General features: G+C 33.5%; 1 protein-coding gene and 1 long non-coding RNA gene across 2 annotated transcripts; one reads left to right on the top strand and one right to left on the bottom strand.

Moving 5' to 3' along the window:
- Positions 1-2,763: 2,763 nt before the first annotated feature.
- Positions 2,764-10,021, bottom strand: LOC144361005 (uncharacterized). Its single transcript, XR_013422335.2, has 2 exons — positions 9,909-10,021; positions 2,764-3,088 (listed from the first exon to the last, which is right to left on the bottom strand). It is a non-coding gene; the product is annotated as an uncharacterized LOC144361005 (long non-coding RNA).
- A 30-nt stretch (positions 10,022-10,051) lies between these two features.
- On the top strand, positions 10,052-21,948 carry LOC102808471 (uncharacterized). The gene is made up of 7 exons (XM_078013350.2): positions 10,052-10,297; positions 10,581-10,664; positions 10,879-10,965; positions 13,351-13,982; positions 14,221-14,365; positions 20,448-20,595; positions 20,698-21,948. Exons 1-7 carry the CDS (start codon positions 10,130-10,132, stop codon positions 20,817-20,819), a joined length of 1,386 nt encoding a protein of 461 aa, XP_077869476.2. The 5' UTR covers positions 10,052-10,129; the 3' UTR covers positions 20,820-21,948.
- The last annotated feature ends 1,973 nt before the right edge of the window (positions 21,949-23,921 follow it).

Below are 23,921 nucleotides of genomic sequence, written 5' to 3'. Positions count from 1 at the left end.
TTCTAGCTGGATGGGTGGTGAAAATCCTTCTTTGTAAAGGAATGCTAATTCATTGGCTTTCCTGGATAATTTCCATTGCAGGCTGGTTTTTGGCACAAGAACCCAGATTCACATATTTGACTCCCGCAAATTTGCATACGAGCATAAGGTCTCCTTATTTTAGAACCCAGAATTGATGTAACGCCAACTTAAATAAAAACACGAGTCACTGGTTTGTCTGTGAGCGGAGGTGGGTTGCTCTTCTGACAAGGACTATCCACCATTGCCAGGTAATTCAAACGAATGGAAAACATTATGGACGGTTTGGAAACGTGAGGGGCGAATTTTCATAAAACTGCACGATTGCCCACGTGGCTTGCCCATGACAAAAGGAACACTTGATTACATTTTGAACAGATCTACGTCAAGCTGTTATTGTCATTGTAAAGATAAGTAAACTGTGGCGGCGATGTACATGCTGAGTTGAGGAAAGTAAGTGTAGTTTTGAATAATGACCAAAAGTTCAGGATACATGTGGATAAATGACTCAACAAGAAAAAGACTATGATAAAAATTAAAAATAAATATATATATATATATTTGTTAGACGCATAAAATCTTTAGGAAAAGATAAAATGGGTCTTACAGAAAGAAATTGAAAAAACTATAATCTAAAAAGAAAAAGAAAAAACTTTTCTAAAAATATAAAACAAATCGAAAACAAATATGAATAAACAGGTCAGCGTAGCAAATCTCAAAACTAGCTGCAGTGATTACCATTTTACACGATCTATCATGATTAACCCATAATTATGGATTCATTCCTGTCAAGCTTGGTCCTTACAATATGCTGAAATATTTTAATTTTAAGTAGAATTTATACTTCTAACAAAAAAAATCCTTCTAAAGTTTTTTTTTATGTATTTGGTCGGCCGACTATGTTAGGGTTTTGGATATATTTAAAAAAAATAAGGGCATATATCCTACTTGGGTGACATTGAATACACTATACCAGACATTTCCCACTAATAGTATTGTATTAAACTAACATGAGATTTTGGAACACTATACATTTCTACCCAACGCATTCTGTGATCTAATAACTAACCTAATTGCATAATTTCAAATTGTCCATCAAATTTCATAATTTATAAACATCCATGTAATTAATATAAGGTTAATAGTGTAATTGTTGTAGGTCCCTTCACGTTTCTTGGACCAATTCAAGTTTGTGTCTGTTTTTATGAGGTTGCTGAACAAAACTAATGGTAATGTACGTAATTAGTATAAATCCAAGATGGCCGCCACTGATCATGCTATTTTGACTTCTAGGTATTAAATAAACTACTATGTGGCTGTGGAACAAACTTATGTTAGCAACCCATCTAATGATCAAAGTGGAAGTAAGCATATGTGTGTTGTTATTCATGTCGTGTGACACTAAGACGTTCGGCGTGAAAGTAATATTGGCTTTGACAACTGTTTAGATGGAGTAACAATCAATGCAGGAAGTGGGCCACTGGGCTACATTGTCACTTCATTGCTGCTTCTGGGCGACTACAGTCTCATTAGCAATCAGTATGGACAATGTTGAGTTTTCGGGCTAAGAATTTGAATTTGAATGAAATCCGATGAGTGTAAAATACATTGTTCGATATGGAACCTATGCGACGTATGCACTACACTGAAGTAAGTTATGAAGTAAATTTAAGTACACAGTTGGATTTACGACGTTCGTTTTTATATATGTTCAATCTCAAAAGATGTTCATCCAATTCGAACGTATAGGTAGAAAGTAACAACGTATGACCAAGCATAATAACTATAACATGGATTCACTTAACAGAAGTCAAACAACGTCATACTTCCAGATGAAAGAGCAACATAACTGTATGAAAATGTAATTTACAGTTTATCACTTTTCATTCTCCAAATATTCAACCATTTGCCATTATTATATATTCGACTATCTTGATTCCCTAACAAATGATTATGCGTAAAGTATGCCACATTTGTGAAAAATTGGGAATTTGTAGCGAGGTCTTGTGAATCGCAAGGAAATGTATGTGCCAATTTTGAGCGTTCTGCCCATGTACTATTTTGTACTATATTGTTTAGAACGAAAATACATAATAAACAGCTTTTCCCTTACAGTTTAACATATACATAAATACGTTTACTGTCTGAATGCCCTGGTGTTTTCTCCTGTAGTTATATAACAAAAATACATAAACTCATACTGTGACCTTGTTCTGCAACCAATGGCTTGTGAATCACATGGGATTTTTATCCAGCTGCTTTGTATCTAATGACGTCATAACTTTGCACAGTAATGTTGAACGTTTAATGGTTTGTGCAATGTTACAATTACCATACGTGTAATAATTGTGTGCGTAGATGATGGAAAGGCTGTGCATAATCCTGCATATCACCGTAAATATTAAAATAAAAACACACAAATGCCCACTCATAGTTTTTCACATTTCTAATTAAATTATAGAGACTTTTGCAACCTTTTGTCTTCTTTATTTCTAAAGTATTACCAAAATAGACCATCATCTGTGTTGGATACAGCCGTATGTTCCAATATTCTGCTTTCAACATAACCGAATGTTTTGCATACAACTATATCTACCATATCATATATGTGCCTTTGAACAATCAGTAGTGGACGTGCTGTCACTTGGAGTGTCTTTTTTCAGCAATTTTGTGTAACAACTATACCGTTCATCTTACCAAAATGACTTGTAATGCTGGGATATATGACACGTATACAATGGTATAGAGTCCAGTCATGATGAACATATCGAAGTTTGTTTATTTCCTAATTCTGTGTGTATGATAGTATGCAAACTTACAAAGGTAAACAACATAAACGTACATACAGTAGTATAGCAAACTTTTGAAATGACAAAATATCAGTTGGCCTTAAAATGATGACATCATACATGGTATACACAATACATTGATACATTTAGTCTCCTCTTCTTTCCAAGCTAGTGTTGCTTTCAGAATGGCCATAGCCTGGCGCATCTCCTCCACTCTCTGTTTAGTTACAACTGGATTCCCTGTAGGGTCAGACATGTAGGATACCAGTGTGACCTGAAAACTACACAAAAGACGGTAATGTATAACAAAACAGATACAGATACAATATATAGTATTATACAAATATAGCTACAAGATTGCCTAATACCACCACTAAAATATTAATTATACCACAAAATAACTGGAAAAAGTTCAAAGAAAAAGTCTCAACTGACTTTAATCTTTGTCTGCATACAAGAAGACACATCACAAGTTCAAGAATACTGTCCACAGGAATTCATTCAGATCAGCATCCATGGTATAGAATTCAATTCTGGGGGGGGGGGGTCGAACCCCCTAAATATAGGAACTGAATACAACTATGAATTTAGATTAGCACATATTAAAACAAACAATAATAATTGAAATAACTACTATAGTTTAAATCACTTGACTCAGTGAGGTAATTATTAGTCTCAACATTTTGAGCATTTTCGTGACGTTACGCCGGCTTTGATTGGATGACACTGAGCTGAGAGGCTAAATAGCAGCCAATCAAAAAAGTTGTTATAAATTGGCAAGCTTTTATTCGACAATATAGCGATGGTGTAAGGAAGATCCTTTCAAGCACCTGATGTCAAAGTTTAAGTCGGGTGAGCATGTTTATACAATATATGCTTATACAAACAATAATTTAACGGTAGTCTTTCTCCCCCTTTTGAGGACCGTTTGTTTGCTGCGAGTGTTCGCTCAGTTAGTTACAGTGTGAGAATCGAACGGGTTTTATCGGTCCTGTAATTTTCCAGCACAGCCCAACACTTTTCAATACGAGTATTACACTCGTCAATCACCCCTCGACTCTGGTGGCGATGTGATTGCCCAAGTTTTCGGGTGAATGACGCAATGGCTTTGCGGCGAATGCTATAAAAATGTTTCCAAACGTTCTTCATAAAACGTGATCGCGGACTCACGGTCTTCAAAATCAAATTGTGCGGCCATGATTAGTTAATGAAATATGCGCATGCGCTAACAAAATACTACAAGTTAGTTTGGCGGTACTGTAGATGAATTGCAACAAATTAGGGTGTGATTACCGGTATACGTAATGAAGAGCATTTATTATAATCCATTGTAACGCAAGAAAGTAAACGTAAACCATTACTAAATCTGTGTGCTACACGATGGACAGATAGGTTTAGTGCCGATTCACATTTCTTCAATACGTATGTGTTTATGGTATACGCCTTAGAAGTCATTGCACATTGATGATGGGTATGATGTGACAGACGTAAAATAGTCGACAAAAAGCAAACAAGATGCGATAGGGTTACAGTATAATATTGCATACTATCCCGCCTAGATGACATCAGCAAAAAGCTGCAGAGTAGTAGTAAAGATATGTTTGAAGTTTATGAATTGGTAAGTAGATTAAATAATGTTTTCCCTCCCTTGTAAGACAAGACAGATATTTACGACTTATCTTCACCACATCCACACCATAAGTATATCACATATTATCAATCGCTAAACCTACGTTGAGTATGTAATTGAACGCTTTGTGATGATTCAGACGCTTTTGTTAAAACAAACAAACGCTATTTGGATTCAAAAAATATTTCCATTCGAAGTGTAAAACCATTGACGTTTTTTGTAATACTCAAAGAGGCACAAAACAGATCATGTAATTTGGATATCGAAAGCTACGACCGAATCTCGATTTCCATATTTCTGACAACCAAACCCGATATATGCATAGATCAAATTGATACTTGAGCGCGAGTTGAATCTAGTTATAAAGAAACAAACCTGGGCTGAAGGTACTGTACGTTGAGGTGCTGAGGTTCAAAACCACCAGAGCACAGCAATATTGATATTTATATCAGTTAAATTTATTTAACTTCAATAGTGTTACTTAAAATAACAGCAATAATATATACTTTATGGTATATTAATTTCACTTGAAGGAATGTTTCAGTGAAAATAAAAAAAATCCTAGATTTTACGTTCATCAAAAAAACTGTTAAAAATGTTCAAGTAGCGGAAGAAATTTCAAGTAGCCGAACGTTTTTTGTTTGTTTGATATAATGCACTATTAATCAATGATCTTCCAAGGTTACACGCATCACATTACAAGTTTAACATTACTGGTTCACCCATATAGTGACAAGCCATGGAGAAGAAGTGACGCAATACCAAAATATTTCAAATTCTCCATTGTAAAGTTGGTATACAATTGGTATACAAGATGACAGATATAACATAATAGAAGCCAAATAATGATATTGTCACCATTCACAGAAGAAGAGTTACTGTTACTGATATTTTGAATCCATGTAAATACTGAATCATGCAGGAATTGAGCTTAGCAGTAATATAACCTCACAGTATCTGAAAAACATGTCAAACGTCTTGTAGAGAAACATAATGCTATGGCGGCCATCTTCAATTTATGCAAATGCGTTATGCATGCAAATATGGAATGTTTTAATGATCATATGATTGGTTGAAGAGACATTTCTGTACGTATACATTTAAACAAGATGATATTTTTAAATTTCTAAAAATTGTTAATTAGAAGTGAAGATGCGACGATCAATGGTATTATAGCGGCCATTTTGGATTTATGCAAATTAGAAAAAAATCCCAAGGTGGCATCATGTGATTATGAAGTGTATAGTCTCGGAGACCAACATTCATCAAAACATATATATAAACTCCAAATCTAGATTCAGCTACAAGTGGATTTATTTACATAACAATTTTCAATAAACAGTTTTGTTTTATCTATAAGATGTTTTATAAAATTCTACAAGGAATATAGTTTATAAAATTAAAAAATGGCATTTTATATACAATTCCACTAAATGCAAATTGATGCATTGGTTTATAGAATTCAAAAATTGGCGACATTGTATTGGAATTTATTATTTGCATTCTTTTTACAACAGGCTGTCAGCATATTGCATTACAGTAAATTACTGGTTGTCATGTCAGAACCAGTGTTTTCAGTATGTCAGAATTTTCACACTTTTACTGTATTCCATTGAATACTATGAACATTTCCACTAATAGATCAACAACATGAGAAATTCCATGGAATTATACCGACATTCTATTTTGTTCACAGACAAGTGTATTTTATAAAGCTTTAGCAAATGATTTTTTAAGATAGATTTCAGTAAAAATCTTGTTCAAAAGTTTGTAAAAAGCTATAAATATACAATATACATTTTCATATAGTGATGTTATATTTCACTTTATCTAATGATCTAGCTCTTTCTATTGAATATTTTTGAAAATAATAATGCATAATAATGTAAATGTGGCCAAAATTTTGCTATTATATTTCATATAAATTGATTTTATAATAGATATGGTTATCACGTCAAATAGTTATTTGGGTAATTAAAATCAAACATTGAAAACACTGGAAAATGTTATATAGTAAAAAAGTGAAACTAAACTTTATGGCGCCATGGACCCTACAATCTATTGTTACATTAGGATCTTTGTTTGGAAACTTTCTGTGATTGTAGTCTAGCTCTGAGCACCCATCATATACTACACAATAGTACACATGGGAAAAGGTAACCTATGGCGTACAGCTTAAATTTGGTGTTGCGGTGAGCTTGCAAAATACATTGTATGCTGAAACACTTGGTCATTTGACATTTTTTGCTCTTGGTGTAAGCAGTAGAACTATAAAGAGAACATTGTGAGAAACTAGAATAGCTAGTATATCTGTATGTTTTTACGTGATTTGTGAGCAGGAATGGTCAGTGTGATGTATACAATTACAAAATTTACAGCGAATTAAATAAATAATTAACTAACAAGCTTACTGTTGATCATAAAGGTGTATAGTTTCCTCTCTTGGTTCAGGTTAATTATTGATATATTTTTGTCACTTTATTAATTAAGATTATTTTATACATTACGCTATGTATTTGTATTTAATTTCATTTTTTTGTGTTGACTTTGTCATGATCTCTGTCACGCTCTGAAAGGTCACGCGTCCTGGCATTCACAAGCATACTGTTTAACCAAATAATGAGGGTAGCTTATTCACCAATGGAGTTACATACCAATGATTGCCAAGAGTTTATTCTCAAGAGCTGTTTACTTTTAAGTGCCTTCAAAATCTGATTAGGGTATTATAATTTTGTTTTCTGATTTTCTAATGGCAGTGAAATATCAGAGGTATGACTGTGACAGGAGAACTACACTTGTTCTAACTCATTATATACTTAGAATAGAGGTAGTAAAATGTATATGTTATTTTAATGAATTTGAAATGAAATTCAATTGTATTGATGGGAAGTTAATAATAGATTGATATTCCATGGGATTCATTTTCATTTGTGGAATATTTTGTAGTATTATACAACAGTTCACTGTTGAAAATATTTTTGTTAAAAAATCACGTTCTTCAATCAGTATTGTGAATTTTGAAACGGTCTCTGTCAGAAATTATTTCAGAACCTTCTAGACCAAATATGTTCATCCTTTGCATTTGTCTAGTGATATATGCATATGCAGTAGTTTAGAGAATCGATCCAAAATGGTCGACTGGCAGCCATCTTTTTTGAAAATATACTTTTCTGAAAATGCTTTGTCAGTTATCGTTCAAATTTAGTACTGACATTATTGGTTATAATACTAGTATATCTCCGAGGCTTATTTACCTATTTTATTGACATATAGCACATGCATCATACATGTCCATGTGAGTGTTTTCATAGTCGGACCAATAATGGCAGACTGCCAGCCAGTTATATATATATCATAGCTCTGTCACCCATGGTTTGATTACGGCTATGGATGTGAGGAAACTTTAACTGACATAAGTTGCATATTCCCAAAAGATCACCAATAGGTGATAATATATATTCCACAAAATCACTTCAATTTTCTGTGGAATCCAATAGAGTTTCAGTAATAGAACATACAGACTCTTTAAACAAGATTTAAAAAATTAAAATTACTTAAATAGTGTGCAGAACCATGGTCTTAGAAGGTTAATTGCAAAATTCAGGACAAGCAACCATGATCTTAAAATTGAGAATGGCAGACATAATAATGTGCCGCTGGATAAAAGAACGCGTGATATGTGCAGCTAAAAATAATTGAGGATGAGCAACATTTTGTCATGAAATGTCCAGCTTACAGTCATCATAAGGACAAATTATTCCTGACTGTACAAAACAAAGTTCCAAAATGTTGATAAAGAAACAGTCAGAATAAATTCATATTGATTATGGGAAACCATACACTAGCACCAGCCTTAGCTGTCTTCTTAAAAACAGCTATGAAACAAAACAGCAACAACTATCAGTGTATTAGGTTACAATTAGTGATAATTCCATATTATGTATTCACCAGTGCGTGCAAATTGTCTTTATTTTTTATTCATATTTGTTTTTGATTTGTTTTATTTTTTTAGAATAGTTTTGTTTTAGATTATAGTTTTTAAGTTTCCTTTGTAAGACCCTTTTTATCCTTTCCTAAGAATTTTATGCGTCTAATAAATATTATTATTATAGAATTCCTCAAATAATTATATTCATATTCTGTAGAATTCCATAAAATATCAGTATGAGGTGTCGTTTGTGCATTTATTAATAATTACAAAATTATTCATTATATATACATAATGCAATTATGGTACAAATTATTTGTACATAATAAAGGGAATCATTCAATTTATTTGTATATAATAAATAGTAAATAATAAATAATTACTTATTTGCTTACAATATATAATGAAATGGTCATGTTATTGTAATAAACAAATTATTTTTAATAAATACACAATTCTCAATTGTATATATAATAAAATATATAAAATAAAAATATAAAATATTTTATTTGTATATGATAAGAGACTGTATTACTTATTTATACACTCTATTTTACTTCGAATATATATATGAATAAATTATATTGTCAACAATATATATAAATAGTTTTCCTTTGATAAATATTGAAATATTATTGCGTCATAAAAACAGCATGGTCAAATTGTATATAAATAATTATCATTAAATTTACGTTATATACATATACTTTGTTTACTGACAACGTTACGATATTATTTATTTATATTTATTTGAAAAGAAAAAGAAATTTAAAAAGGAATGGTGAGGGTAGTTAATCAGATGACAATTTATATCCAGTACATTCTTGTAAATTGAGTGATGAAATAGTGATTTTCATTGTCACTGCATTGCACTTTATTTGCAATTGTATTATTGACTTATTCCTTTCTTAGAACCGTAAAATAATATATATATATATATATATAATATATATAATATATATATAATATATATAATGGCGACATAAGGGTGTGACAAAAAATACTGAAAGGATTACTTTGTGTACTAAAATCAAAAGAAGTGGCTACTTTGTACTCTGACAATTCGATTGACACGATAAAACTGTTAAGCACGATACTCTCCCGCCACATCGGTTGCTATGTTACGAACCAGGGGGCTTGTAACAGTTTACAAAACAGACCACAGCATGTCTTGCTTGTCACGAATGGTGGGCTTACCGGAACACATGCTAATACTATGGATTATGTTAATTAAACGTAATTCAGTAAACTGAAACACTGGATATTTTTCAGTATTCTTTGGTATACTGATTGTTGCCGACGAGTGTCGATCCAGTTATTCATGATGAATATGAACAACTTATTTTGTCGGTGTGATTGATGATATATCAGTGGCATCATTTCAAATATTATGATACATCAATTGCCACAATGTCAGTTTCAATGTGACGACATCATCGTGTAACTTAATCAGCAAATACATTATTGTTATTTTGTTTTTATTCCTTAACAAACTTTGACAATAGTAACAATTATAAGAAAACTGAGAAACACAATTGCCTACCTGGCGGTTTTAATGGTAGGTCATTCCTCTAAAACCTTTTTCACGGATGACCAAAATGAAAGAAATTCACACCCTCACCACAACCTGACGACTAGTGCATAATAATACAGCATTGTTATATGCTGATTTCACTATGGATGATTGCATCAATGACGACACAGTGGTAACACATGGCGATCGCGAGTTAAAGCATAAGTGTATTATATGAAACGGGAAAACACATGAAAATGAACATACGGCAGTTTGTGTTTCTACTTGTTTTCGTTGTTATGACGACTTTACTCCTCAATGCATATTTCGAACTGAGAGGAAACACAGAGCCTGTAAAGGACCCTGCTATACAGAGTAAAGAAACATTGACCAAGGCACGAGTCATATCAAGTAACCCGGTATGTAGCTGTTAAAGTTGATCGGGTAGTTTGTGTGGGCAATTCTATTTTTATTTCAGAACCTAATGTTACTTTTCAACAATTTCTCTTGCCATTTCACAACTATATATGTATTATATAACATGGCTATGAAAGGAAAGTATTATGCGTGCACGTAGTTTAAACAAACAATGTTACTACTTACATTAAGGGTTATTTGATTCAGTGCTTCATGTGAGTTTAAATTGCCAAATTGATGGAACTATGTAATTTACAATAACATATTCAAACTCATTCTGAACAGACACATGACCAACCGCCTATCCCAAAAGTGGATGTTAATGACGAAAACCCGCAAGGCATTCGAGAAAGAAAACAACTGCCGATGGTAGGTTTCAGTAATTGTTTGGCGGTGCATAGCTAATAATCAACATTTGATGGACACTGTCCTGTCTGTAAAATTTTTATTCTCAATCATATTATTCATTGAAAAATTGATATTTAGCCGAACTATGTAGTAGTGTTGTTTTAAGCATTGTTAAAATTCGAAGCTTTCCATGATAGTTATTCTCGGTTTCCAATACTCCAATGCATTCAAACAGATGCAGAATCAAACGTTGATTTCAAAGAAGGAAGAGAAAGCAAATAATTCGCAAATTATTCGAGAAAGCGAACAGTCAAGTAGTAAGGTAGGTCGTGTTTCATGAATTGCTTGGTTATTAATATCTTATAATCACACATTTTTATTTTGAAAATTGAAATATTCAAAGAATATTAATGTTAGCTGTTTTAATATTTGGTCTTGCTACATAGCAAAGTGAGTTGAGTGTCGTTTTCCGTCAACGTTTTCGTTTTTGGGGTAGGGGCATATAACACAGCGTATATGTATGATAATGTTATATGGATATTAAGAAGGAATGAATGTATTAATTTTACACCATTTATTTTAGCATGGCCATGCATACAAACTGGTTTCAACCCCATCATTAATGTGAATAATCACGTACTTTATTTTTCAATGTTAATGTGAGATTTCGCAGGGCAGTTCATTTCTTTCGCCTACCCGTTTTGCTAATTTCGATGTAACGACTCCAAATTCGTTTACTCTGTATCTAGAAAACATACATTTATCGGCATAGTCGTACCACTCCTCTATGAATATAGCAACCTGACTTGGCATCCGACTTGTTATCTCCTATTTTCAGTGATGTCATTCGTTTATCAAAACAATATACTCTCCCAAACTGATTCACCTGCATTTCTACGATTGGGTTTTGGTTTGTACTGATTCGTACTGAAGTATCGTTGTGTTTAGACTATTGGGGAAACAGTCGTAATCATATGATTGTATTTTGCAAGCAGTTCAAATGGTAAGTTTGCTTATTCTCCCAGCTGCGCATGGTCACTTTTAGTTTTTTCATTGTTTACATCGCACGCTCACCGTGCCTCCTCATTTCTCTTTCTGTCTGTATTTTCGTATTTTCGTATCATTTCTATTTCGCTATGCCGGGCAGTAAACGTCGTTAGTTCAATGTGCTCCGGTTGCCAGCTCTATGTGTAAACCCACACCTGGTGCATTGACAATTTTGCACTGCCCCATCACCAAAAGAAGCGACATGTCATTCGTCGAGAATAAAACATTGCCGGCCTTAAGTTGACTTTTTCCAAACACCAACGTAATTCCCCTACCATTTTATCGGATTCACAGTTCTCAGGACGGCGACAGTGACGACCAGGTCGAGGTAAACAAACATGTAAACAAACTCTTATGACAAGAATCGGTAAGCATAAAGTACAAGCGAAAATCACTCAGTTGGAATTTAAAACCGTCAACCGTTCCCGCGTGAACACGCAGTCATCAGCCCGGCTCAAGTCCGACATCCGCGCACCCACAGGGTATATCGTATTCGACCGCCGAGTTTCTGACATCTCACTGGCAGAACTGCGTAAAATGGTGACACATTTTCCCCTATTTTGAAGCTATCGGTGCAAACAAAGGGTACAATGCTGAGAGCAATGAAATTAAATCCCCTATGCATCACGCTGATAGGAAAAAAAAAACAGTTTAAATCCAAATAACAGTTTGTTCCATCATTCTTTTCTTCGCACGAACTGAATTTCGTCGACATAATACTCAAGCAGATTCTACAGTCTTATTACAGATTCGTCCATGCCAACAACGGGCCTGATTATCTCTGAGCTATCATGTGGCAGTCGCTCGCATAATGAAATTAAAGGGTGGCAATCGTCGTGCCGCGTCCTGTTCGATATGGGACTCATAGTGACGTATACAACGCGTGTAACATACATTGTTTATTTACATGAAATTCGAACACGCGCTGCGCGACGACCACCGCGCTTTAATATACGTACATGCTGTTTTGAGTGTTGTTTTCATATAATGAGAATGCTATCAGTCATTGAATGCTAATTTCACTTCATTTGGTTAGCAGTAACAACACTAGGTCAGACCCCACAATTTCGGTCAATACAAACATGGCACCTGTAGCTTCCACACCAATATCACTTATGGATACATCTTTATTCGACCTCTGCAATGACATACAATTGATCCTAGAACACAAGTGTGCCAACGGCAGTACATCAGTCAATCTTGCACAAGATTACATCGAATTGATTACAAAGTGTTCACTTCGGGCATTTATAATTTCCATAGTGGTCAAATCCCAGTCACTTCGGTTTGAACATTCAGTCTTGGCACCATTTTCTGTGTGATTATGACGACGATATTTGCGACTTCCTGGAATTAGGTTGCCCATCATACACACAATTACTCCCTGCCTCACACCTTGGTATTGCTCAGTGTATTCGTTGGACACAATTGTTTGCTATCCCTGGCTCTCACTAACAAGCTTTGTTCTATCAATATATATAGTCGCATTTTATACTGTATTGTGTGGAATATATGCCCAATAATCCGTATGGACTAAATGGAATTAATTGATTCTGCCACTACTGTAATGTAGCAGTATCTTTTGCTATAGCTATACACAAACATGTGATACTAACTGTTCTGCCTGCAACATGACATGTATTGTTGTCTCCTATTTCAGACAACAGGCTCTACCCTCAACTTAGATCATCGGTACATGATACCAGTGCACCTAGATGGGAATGGACCAAACTGCCAATACCAAGCATTGAGGGCTGGTATGAAATACGCCTTGATAAAAAATCTAACATTGTCTGAAATATTTTTTTTCAACCATTGGACAGCTGGTAATGAGTTTAGTGGCAGAAAGTTCGTCAACGAAACTTTTGACATGAAAATAATAAAAGAATTGGTTGATTTAATCTCTGTTGAAGAGTTTCGACACCTGTGTAATGGAGCTGTTGGTGTTGTTATCTTCCCTGGGCGTTGTTTAAACTTAAACGAAACGTACAAAAGAGTAAGTGTCGAATTCACTGCAGAGTATGGAATCAAACTACCAACTATGGATGGAAAGTTAACACATATTGGTAACGAGCTAGCCATAGTGGAACCATCTCAGAATAGCCAATGTATTGGGTTATTCGAACCAGATAGAGGGTGCCAAGTACGTGTTTCAAATGAGATCACAAGGACGGTTGACAAGCACTTGACTAGGACGAAGGAAATTAGAACGTTAGCAGATCAAATCACTAAACACATTTGTAATGGAGGTCCGTATATTGCTATGCACTTCAGAAACAAATCAGGAGAACAGTAAGTGTGATTGTGTTCTGTATATCTCCGCATTATTTTTCTAGTGTAAATCCAGGTTGGATGGCTGAAACCAAACTGATTTTGATAATATACTGAAGCGAAGAGCATAAGTCAACATTGGGAATGTGATACATCATACATTTAGCAATATGTGTGGGTGTCCTATAGTCATTCGTTTCAAGGGCGATTTGCATATGTTTATGTATAACCATTCTTTATGTGTTATATTTCTTTCTAGCTTTGCACACCCTGGGAGTAGATACCATACATCCACCTTGGCCAAAATGCGACAAGAAGTTGCTGTACTTTGTGAGGATGTTAAGAAATTCATGTTGTTGAAAAAAATAGAATGCATTTATGTCTCATTTCCTAACTTCAGCAGTGTAAGTTAAATAATTGATCTTATTGTGACGTACATTTGATTTCGTATGTCACTATATTAATCATAATTCCGTATTTTGTGTTTAGTAGATCATAACAATTGGTGACACCTGGCGGCCGTTCATTTTTCCTTGTGTGTATCAAATATACAAGATGAAATTATGACAAAACGTCGTGTTTCATCTTTCGGAAATTTACACTTAGACTATGAAAAATATCTATTTTTAATGCTTCAAGTAATAAAACCACAGCGGTATTATTCCATTTTAAATTACCCCTACATGTGCCCTACATACTGTGGCCATTCAGTATTTTATTCTCAGTATCAGTTAAACTTTCACAACACGAGCTAAATGTATTAAATTGGACTGAGGGCGTACCACAACAAATTGAGAATTGGAATATTGGCGTCAAATTTCATTATTTCATCTGGGTCTTACCATGTTTTCAAGATAAACAAAAAACCCAACCTGCGAGATTGATACAAGGTAGCATTGCCATATCCCGCCCTTTGACATGGAAACATTCTCGGCGGAGGAACCGGACAGAGACCCAAGGCAGCTGAAAACTGAAAAAGGCTAATTGGTTAAACGATTGATTTGGAGTCATCTACATTGGGTGAACAGTTAGTAGAATGTCATTTAAGTCACACCTCTAATATTACGGCGTTTTCTATTGGCTGGAAGTTGAAATATGACTTTCACTGACACAGGACGAAGCAGCGCTTAGAACAGTACGAAGCTCGCCCGTAATAGTCACGGTGGTTGGGGTTGGTGCGTGCAGTATGTCGGTTAATATCAAGGTGCAGGTAGGTGCGTAATCTAACGCCATGATTAGGAAATGGCGCGACAAGTTAGCACGGAATACAGTGATACGGGCTGTACTCGTTACACTGGTTGACTCCCGTGTGCGAAGCACAAAAAAGGAGTCTGCAGTTAGTGTGCCTGTTCCACTGATATCTCAAGAACCATACATTGATTTTTGATAAAAATTGGTGCATAAATGCTCTGGGACAATGCGCAGGTTTGATTGGGTTTTGGTAAAATCTATGCATATTAATTACCTAATTTGCATGACAATTAGCTGATTTTTAGCTGTTCCATGACTGTTCCACTGATATCTAAAGAACCACTCATTGGATTTTGATGAAACTTGGCACATAGATGCTCAAAACTAATGCGCAGATTTGATTAGGTTTTGGTAAAAATCCATGCATATTAATTACCTAATTTGCTCGATAATTACCTGATTTTTAGCTGTTCCATGACTGTTCCACTGATATCTAAAGAACCACTCATTGGATTTTGATGAAACTTGGCACATAGATGCTCCAAACTAATGCGCAAATTTGATTAGTTTTGGGTAAAAATCTGTGCAATATTGATTACCTCATTTGCATAATGATTAATCAATTTTTGGCTTTTCCACTGATATCTGAAGTACTAATCTTCACATTTCAATAAAACTTGGTACATAGAAGTCATAGGACACTGCACAAACCTTATAGTTTTTAGGGTAATATCAGTAGATATTAATTACCTAATTTGCATAATTAATTAAATTTCAGCTTTTGATATTTCAAGTAGTAATCATCACATTTCAATGAAACTTGGTACATAGATATCATAGGACACTGCACATACCTGATAGTTTTTAGGGTAATATCAGTAGATATTAATTACTTAATTTGCATAATTAATAAAATTTCAGCTTTTGATATTTCAAGTAGTAATCATCACATTTCAATGAAATTTGGTACATAGATGCCATAGGACACTGCACAGACCTGATAGTTTTTAGGGTAATATCAGTACATATTAATTACCTAATTTGCTTAATTAATTATTTTTCAGATTTTGATATTTCAATTACTTAATTTGCATAATTAATAAAATTTCAGCTTTTGATATTTCAAGTAGTAATCATCACATTTCAATGAAATTTGGTACATAGATATCATAGGACACTGCACATACCTGATAGTTTTTAGGGTAATATCAGTAGATATTAATTACTTAATTTGCATAATTAATAAAATTTCAGCTTTTGATATTTCAAGTAGTAATCATCACATTTCAATGAAATTTGGTACATAGATGCCATAGGACACTGCACAGACCTGATAGTTTTTAGGGTAATATCAGTACATATTAATTACCTAATTTGCTTAATTAATTATTTTTCAGATTTTGATATTTCAATTACTTAATTTGCATAATTAATAAAATTTCAGCTTTTGATATTTCAAGTAGTAATCATCACATTTCAATGAAATTTGGTACATAGATGCCATAGGACACTGCACAGACCTGATAGTTTTTAGGGTAATATCAGTACATATTAATTACCTAATTTGCTTAATTAATTATTTTTCAGATTTTGATATTTCAAGTAGTAATCATCACATTTCAATGACACTTGGTACATAGATGTCATAGAACACTGCACAGACCTGATAGTTTTCAGGGTAATATCAGTACATATTAATTACCTAATTTGCATAATTAATTAAATTTCAGCTTTTGATATTTCAAGTAGTAATCATCACATTTCAATGAAACTTGGTACATAGATATCATAGGACACTGCACATACCTGATAGTTTTTAGGGTAATATCAGTAGATATTAATTACTTAATTTGCATAATTAATAAAATTTCAGCTTTTGATATTTCAAGTAGTAATCATCACATTTCAATGAAATTTGGTACATAGATATCATAGGACACTGCACATACCTGATAGTTTTTAGGGTAATATCAGTAGATATTAATTACTTAATTTGCATAATTAATAAAATTTCAGCTTTTGATATTTCAAGTAGTAATCATCACATTTCAATGAAATTTGGTACATAGATGCCATAGGACACTGCACAGACCTGATAGTTTTTAGGGTAATATCAGTACATATTAATTACCTAATTTGCTTAATTAATTATTTTTCAGATTTTGATATTTCAATTACTTAATTTGCATAATTAATAAAATTTCAGCTTTTGATATTTCAAGTAGTAATCATCACATTTCAATGAAATTTGGTACATAGATGCCATAGGACACTGCACAGACCTGATAGTTTTTAGGGTAATATCAGTACATATTAATTACCTAATTTGCTTAATTAATTATTTTTCAGATTTTGATATTTCAAGTAGTAATCATCACATTTCAATGACACTTGGTACATAGATGTCATAGAACACTGCACAGACCTGATAGTTTTCAGGGTAATATCAGTACATATTAATTACCTAATTTGCATAATTAATTAAATTTCAGCTTTTGATATTTCAAGTAGTAATCATCACATTTCAATGAAACTTGGTACATAGATATCATAGGACACTGCACATACCTGATAGTTTTTAGGGTAATATCAGTAGATATTAATTACTTAATTTGCATAATTAATAAAATTTCAGCTTTTGATATTTCAAGTAGTAATCATCACATTTCAATGAAATTTGGTACATAGATATCATAGGACACTGCACATACCTGATAGTTTTTAGGGTAATATCAGTAGATATTAATTACTTAATTTGCATAATTAATAAAATTTCAGCTTTTGATATTTCAAGTAGTAATCATCACATTTCAATGAAATTTGGTACATAGATGCCATAGGACACTGCACAGACCTGATAGTTTTTAGGGTAATATCAGTACATATTAATTACCTAATTTGCTTAATTAATTATTTTTCAGATTTTGATATTTCAATTACTTAATTTGCATAATTAATAAAATTTCAGCTTTTGATATTTCAAGTAGTAATCATCACATTTCAATGAAATTTGGTACATAGATGCCATAGGACACTGCACAGACCTGATAGTTTTTAGGGTAATATCAGTACATATTAATTACCTAATTTGCTTAATTAATTATTTTTCAGATTTTGATATTTCAAGTAGTAATCATCACATTTCAATGACACTTGGTACATAGATGTCATAGAACACTGCACAGACCTGATAGTTTTCAGGGTAATATCAGTACATATTAATTACCTAATTTGCATAATTAATTAAATTTCAGCTTTTGATATTTCAAGTAGTAATCATCACATTTCAATGAAACTTGGTACATAGATATCATAGGACACTGCACATACCTGATAGTTTTTAGGGTAATATCAGTAGATATTAATTACTTAATTTGCATAATTAATAAAATTTCAGCTTTTGATATTTCAAGTAGTAATCATCACATTTCAATGAAATTTGGTACATAGATGCCATAGGACACTGCACAGACCTGATAGTTTTTAGGGTAATATCAGTACATATTAATTACCTAATTTGCTTAATTAATTATTTTTCAGATTTTGATATTTCAAGTAGTAATCATCACATTTCAATGACACTTGGTACATAGATGTCATAGAACACTGCACAGACCTGATAGTTTTCAGGGTAATATCAGTACATATTAATTACCTAATTTGCATAATTAATTAATTTTCAGCTTTTGATATTTCAAGTAGTAATTATCACATTTCATTGACACTTGGTACATAGATGTCATAGAACACTGCACAGACCTGATAGTTTTTAGGGTAATATCAGTACATATTAATTACTTAATTTGCAAAATTAATTAATTTTCAGCGTTTGATATTTCAAGTAGTAAGCATCACATTTCAATGACACTTGGTACATAGTTACTTAAGGACTGTGCAGACTCCTGATTAGTTTTGGGGTAAATATTTGTGCATATTAACTACCTTATTAGCATAATTAGTTAATTTTCAGCTTTTTGCCTGATGTCTCAAGTACTAATTAACATATTTCAATGAGACTTGCTACATAGATCTTCTAGGACTATGCATATTAATTACCTAGTTTGCATAATGTTCCACTGATATATAAAGAACCACGAATTGGATTTTAATGAAACTTTTAAAGAGAACTATGCAGAGACCCAATTAGTTTTTGGTAAATATTTATGCTTATTAATCACCTAATTAACATAATTAATTAACACTGATATCTCAATTACTGATCATCACATTTGAATAAAATTTGGTACATAAATGCTCTTGGACAATAGACAGGCTTGATTAATTTTGGGTTAAAATGTGTTCATATTAACTCTCTAATTAGCATAATAATTCATAATTTGTTTGTTCTGTTCATATTAGTTACCTGATTTACATAATTAGTTTTCAACTTTTCCATCAATATCTCGTGTACAACTAATTTTGAATTAATTTTTAATGTGTCTTCAATACTTTCAGCACACGGGAGTTCTTTCTAAGCTTTCTTTGATTTTATATATTGTCTTCTGTTGCTAATACAATTTCACAACATTACGAATAAACAGTTACAAATTCAGTCGGCATAGGGATTGAACAATCTATTGTAGATCGTATCAAGATCAATCTGAAAAGAATAATTATGTAAACACAGTACTGCTGTATTCAGGAGAATTGCTCCGCATTACGTCCATTAAATTTGGAGATGAAGCATTTACTAGCAATAAACTGACACGGTGATACGCCCTCTACCCCAATACCCATTTTGAAATGTTGTTGGTTGATCCCTTGCCCCACAATGTTTTAAATGCCACAAAATATATGGCAGACCTTTTGCGTCTACGTAGAAACTTGGTCGGGTTCTACCAACACACATTGAATATTGAAATTTTGTTTTCAATATATCAATTTTCAATTTAGATTTGTGCGCTATACACTCGACAATGTTGAATTCATCACATATTGTGATATGTTCATGGGAACGTTTGTAAATAAATAATAAATGGCCGTATTATGTACCGCATCTAATGTAATTTTCTATAACGTATTTTGTATTTCAATTCGACAAATGCGCATTTGAAAATATGGGTAAAAGTCAATTTCCGTTGTCGTTTTCAATATTGAGAAATGATTTTTTTGGCATAATCATATTTACTTTTTGTGCCATGTATTTTACATAATGAATGGCCGCCACGTGTTACGGATTTATAACAGACGTACATTAGCCTTATTTCCATCATCGATCATCTTTTGTCCTGATTTAGTATTTTGTTATTAATAGACTATCACAGACATACATGTGCTTGTTGCTGTATATTTTAGGCCATCAGTAAAATGTTAAAAGACGCCAATGTTGACAATATTATCACCAGAGATGACATCACTAGTACATCGTACCCAATCAAGATCAGAGATAAGATTAGATTAGACAACTATCACGTTTCATTACTGGAAACAGAAATTTGTGTCCGTAAGTAGAGATATTGTCAAAACATAACTGGTATACAGTTTGTTTGTAATGTTTTCAATTCATTTTGTCTTGTATTTAATAATCCCATTTATTATCTTACAGGTTCTACTGTATTTTTTTCAAGCACAGAATCAGCATTAACACGTATGGTAACATATGCTCGGGACACAAAACCTGATAATAATCTTACAATACCACTGTATGAAATTAAAAACTGGGTTTGATAGTACACAACGCCGAATCACTTAATGATTGCAACATTGGAATAAGATGACTGCACTTATGATATATTTATTTCATACCATCTGTCCTATGACTACAGTATCACTGAAAGTTGTGTGCCTTGTACCCATGACATGCACGATATACTGAGTAATAGTTGTATAACAGATGTACACTTACGTGCAATAAAATGTTTGGCAATTTAGGATATAAATTCATATGCCTTAAAAAATACAAATATACATAAATAATTAGGCTACTGCTATTCAAACTCTAGTATGTTAGTTGATAATCTAAAATTTTATTTCTGTTTGTATATTTTGAGGTTACTGTGAGTTTACACACCGTATTAGTTTGTAAATAATATTGTATATCACAGGACACATCGCACCAGAAACTACCATTGCTCATTGTACGATTCAATTTTGAGGCTAACATACCAGCCTTGTAAAATTAACTTGCCTATTGCCTATGTAGAATTTGTAAAAAGAAATTGTTCAGCGATATCGCGTTTTTAACTAAAGAACTCAATCTTCGTTGAATCATTTACTAGTATTCTACAATTCTGAATTGTACGTAAGTAGCCAGTCATACCTTTTTTAAATGCTAAACTACAACTTATATAACACGATTATGGCTAACCAATTCAAATTATAATGGGTCACACAAACGCACATATCATATGAATGATTGCCCGTAGGCGTCAACTTTTTACTTTTTTAACTTTTTTTTATTTGATTTTTTCTGATTGCTTCGATATACGTATATGTACTTTGAGCAGACCTCCCTTAGGAATTTTATAATCATATCTTTAATTTTCTAATTTTGGTGAATATTTTTGTCATTTTTGGTAAAAAGTTATATTTTCGACTTCTTGTTAAAAACGCAAGTCTGATTCTTTGATATTATACATATGATGGAAAAAACATCTCCCCTACCTACTACTAGTGTCGGGAGATGTTTTTCATCCCGAATTCCTTTCTTTTCTCTGAACGTTGTTTAATTGAAGCAGCAGTGCATGTTGGTTTCATCACGTTGCGTCTGATAAAAAGTACGTTGCCCTTTCTGATTTCAATGTTTCTTTAGTGCTCCCTTAAGACGTGTTTGAATAAAAACATACAGTAAATGGTGGTAAGAGTCTAGTCTAGTATTTAGCACCAGTGATCCTTTGGAATCGTCATAGCAGTTTATTTATGTGAATAATAATATGTATTGCCAGTAGCATTAGTATAGCGAACATTTGTATAATTACACACTTAAATGACGTACTTATATGTATATGATAAATACTGTTTTATTTCGGTGGTCAGATTGTTCATGCATGTGCTATATATATCCTCATATAAGGCCAAGGAAAAAAATTCTCTGTTTCTCGGTTCATGGAAATTTTAAAATGAGACGGCGAGGCGATTTTTTTTTTTTTGAATACTTAGCTAAAATAGGGGAAATTTGAAACAAGTGCGAGTACAAGCGCATTTTGGAATGCTTTTAGAAGGAAAAAAACGTCCGAGGCGCATGGTTCAAAATGATGCACGCGGAAACGAGAAACGGATATTTTTTTCTCAGCCAAACAGTTCATCTCTAAAAATGAATAAAAGTGTAATACTATAATATGACAGAACCCCACACCCTCCCCGTGGCTTTCGTTGCGTATGGAAGTTATTTTCACGAGTGATGCGGTGTATCCTGCGGCCGTCAGCAGCAGAATACACCGCATCTCGAGTGAAAATAACTTCCATACGCAACGAAAGCCACGGGGAGGGTGTGGGGTTCTGTTATTATTAAATATGTTCCATACTTGATTATTTCGTATTAAAGAAAGAACGTGCAAACCGGGATGGAATTTAGGTCGGGGAACCCCATTGCCCATTAATATGTTCCAATATAAGTGTTACGCTCTAGCAGCGCGTGTCAGTGTAGAACGCGCCCGGAGAACGCGTGTCACTGTTTGTTTGAAATTAAAATAATCAGACGTCTAATCTGAGTCACTGTCCGAATAAATAACTCGTTGACGTTTAGTTGGGAACACGACAGAACCAGAATTTGAACTGGACGACTATGATACACAGTTTATATTGAAGTTAAAAGTTCCGCAAACATGCCGTGCAACTGCGGTACCCCACTGACGGGATGACTTTCGTCGACAGCGGTTGTCGCTGAGCTGCACGCTACAACTTCGTGTGTGATGTTGCTTGCTGGTCGTGGATTGACTGTGTCTTGATTACCGGTTAAAATGTTGCTCTTTTGGCGTTGGTAATTTTTATTTGGAACTGAGTAACGCCGCAGCGTCGCCAGCAGAAACCTGGTATCTCGATGCTGATGGTTGCGGCTGCATAGTAATCGCAGATTTTACTGCTGGTGGATCTTCTGAGAGCCCTTCAAGGTTTATAAAACTCAGTTTCCAGGTGGTCAACATACATTAAGTTCTCCCAATCGTGGTATTCCATGTGATGTACACTTGACATGCCAAAAATGTTGTTGAACGATTTGAACTGGATAAAAATAGCAGACGAAAATGTGTTTACAAAATAAAAATAGTTCGGTAGCCAATGAAAATATCATGTTCATTTGCATATCGACCGTGAAAATACCGAAAACATTATTGCATGGGTGATATGCAAATTAGTTTGGGCCAAAATAAGTGACTGTCTAAAAGTACCATTACTGTTGTTCAAATTTCATTTCACTCGGCAAGTATATTCATGTACCCCAAGGGGAAAATATCATACTTCTAAATATTGTTTATTTCGAAAAACTGTACTCCTGAAGGGACTACTTCGTTTGCTCTCAGACCTCATTTGCATATGGGTTGTGGAAATACCGATTTTGATTTCATGGACGAATCAAAATAAACTGCAGTACATATGTAATAATATAACATATTGTATGGAATATATGATCTATTTTGGTACGCATTCGATTTGTGAAGTGACGTAGTCATCTTGGGTATTAATTCATGACATGCGCAGTGTGCTGACTGTGTCAAGCCATTTTCAATTGTATGAAAACACCGGGAAAATTGAAATTAATATCATCCATGGCATCGCATACTATATTCGTGCCTGTGTAAACTAAAAACTTGTATTACTTAGAAGCGGGGGTAC

This window comes from Saccoglossus kowalevskii, chromosome 6, assembly GCF_978046115.1.
Source record: "Saccoglossus kowalevskii chromosome 6, keSacKowa6.1, whole genome shotgun sequence".
NCBI lineage: Eukaryota > Metazoa > Hemichordata > Enteropneusta > Harrimaniidae > Saccoglossus > Saccoglossus kowalevskii.
The sequence above is the reverse complement of the archived record's forward strand: the minus strand, read 5'-3'. Positions and strand labels throughout refer to the sequence as shown.

Coding starts and splice junctions, on each gene's coding strand:
- LOC102808471 (XM_078013350.2), top strand. CDS start 10,130: ATGAAAATGAACATACGGCAGTTTGTGTTTCTACTTGTTTTCGTTGTT. Junction 10,665..10,878: donor AAAGAAAACAACTGCCGATG/GTAGGTTTCAGT, acceptor GCATTCAAACAG/ATGCAGAATCAAACGTTGAT. Junction 14,366..20,447: donor CATTTCCTAACTTCAGCAGT/GTAAGTTAAATA, acceptor TGTATATTTTAG/GCCATCAGTAAAATGTTAAA.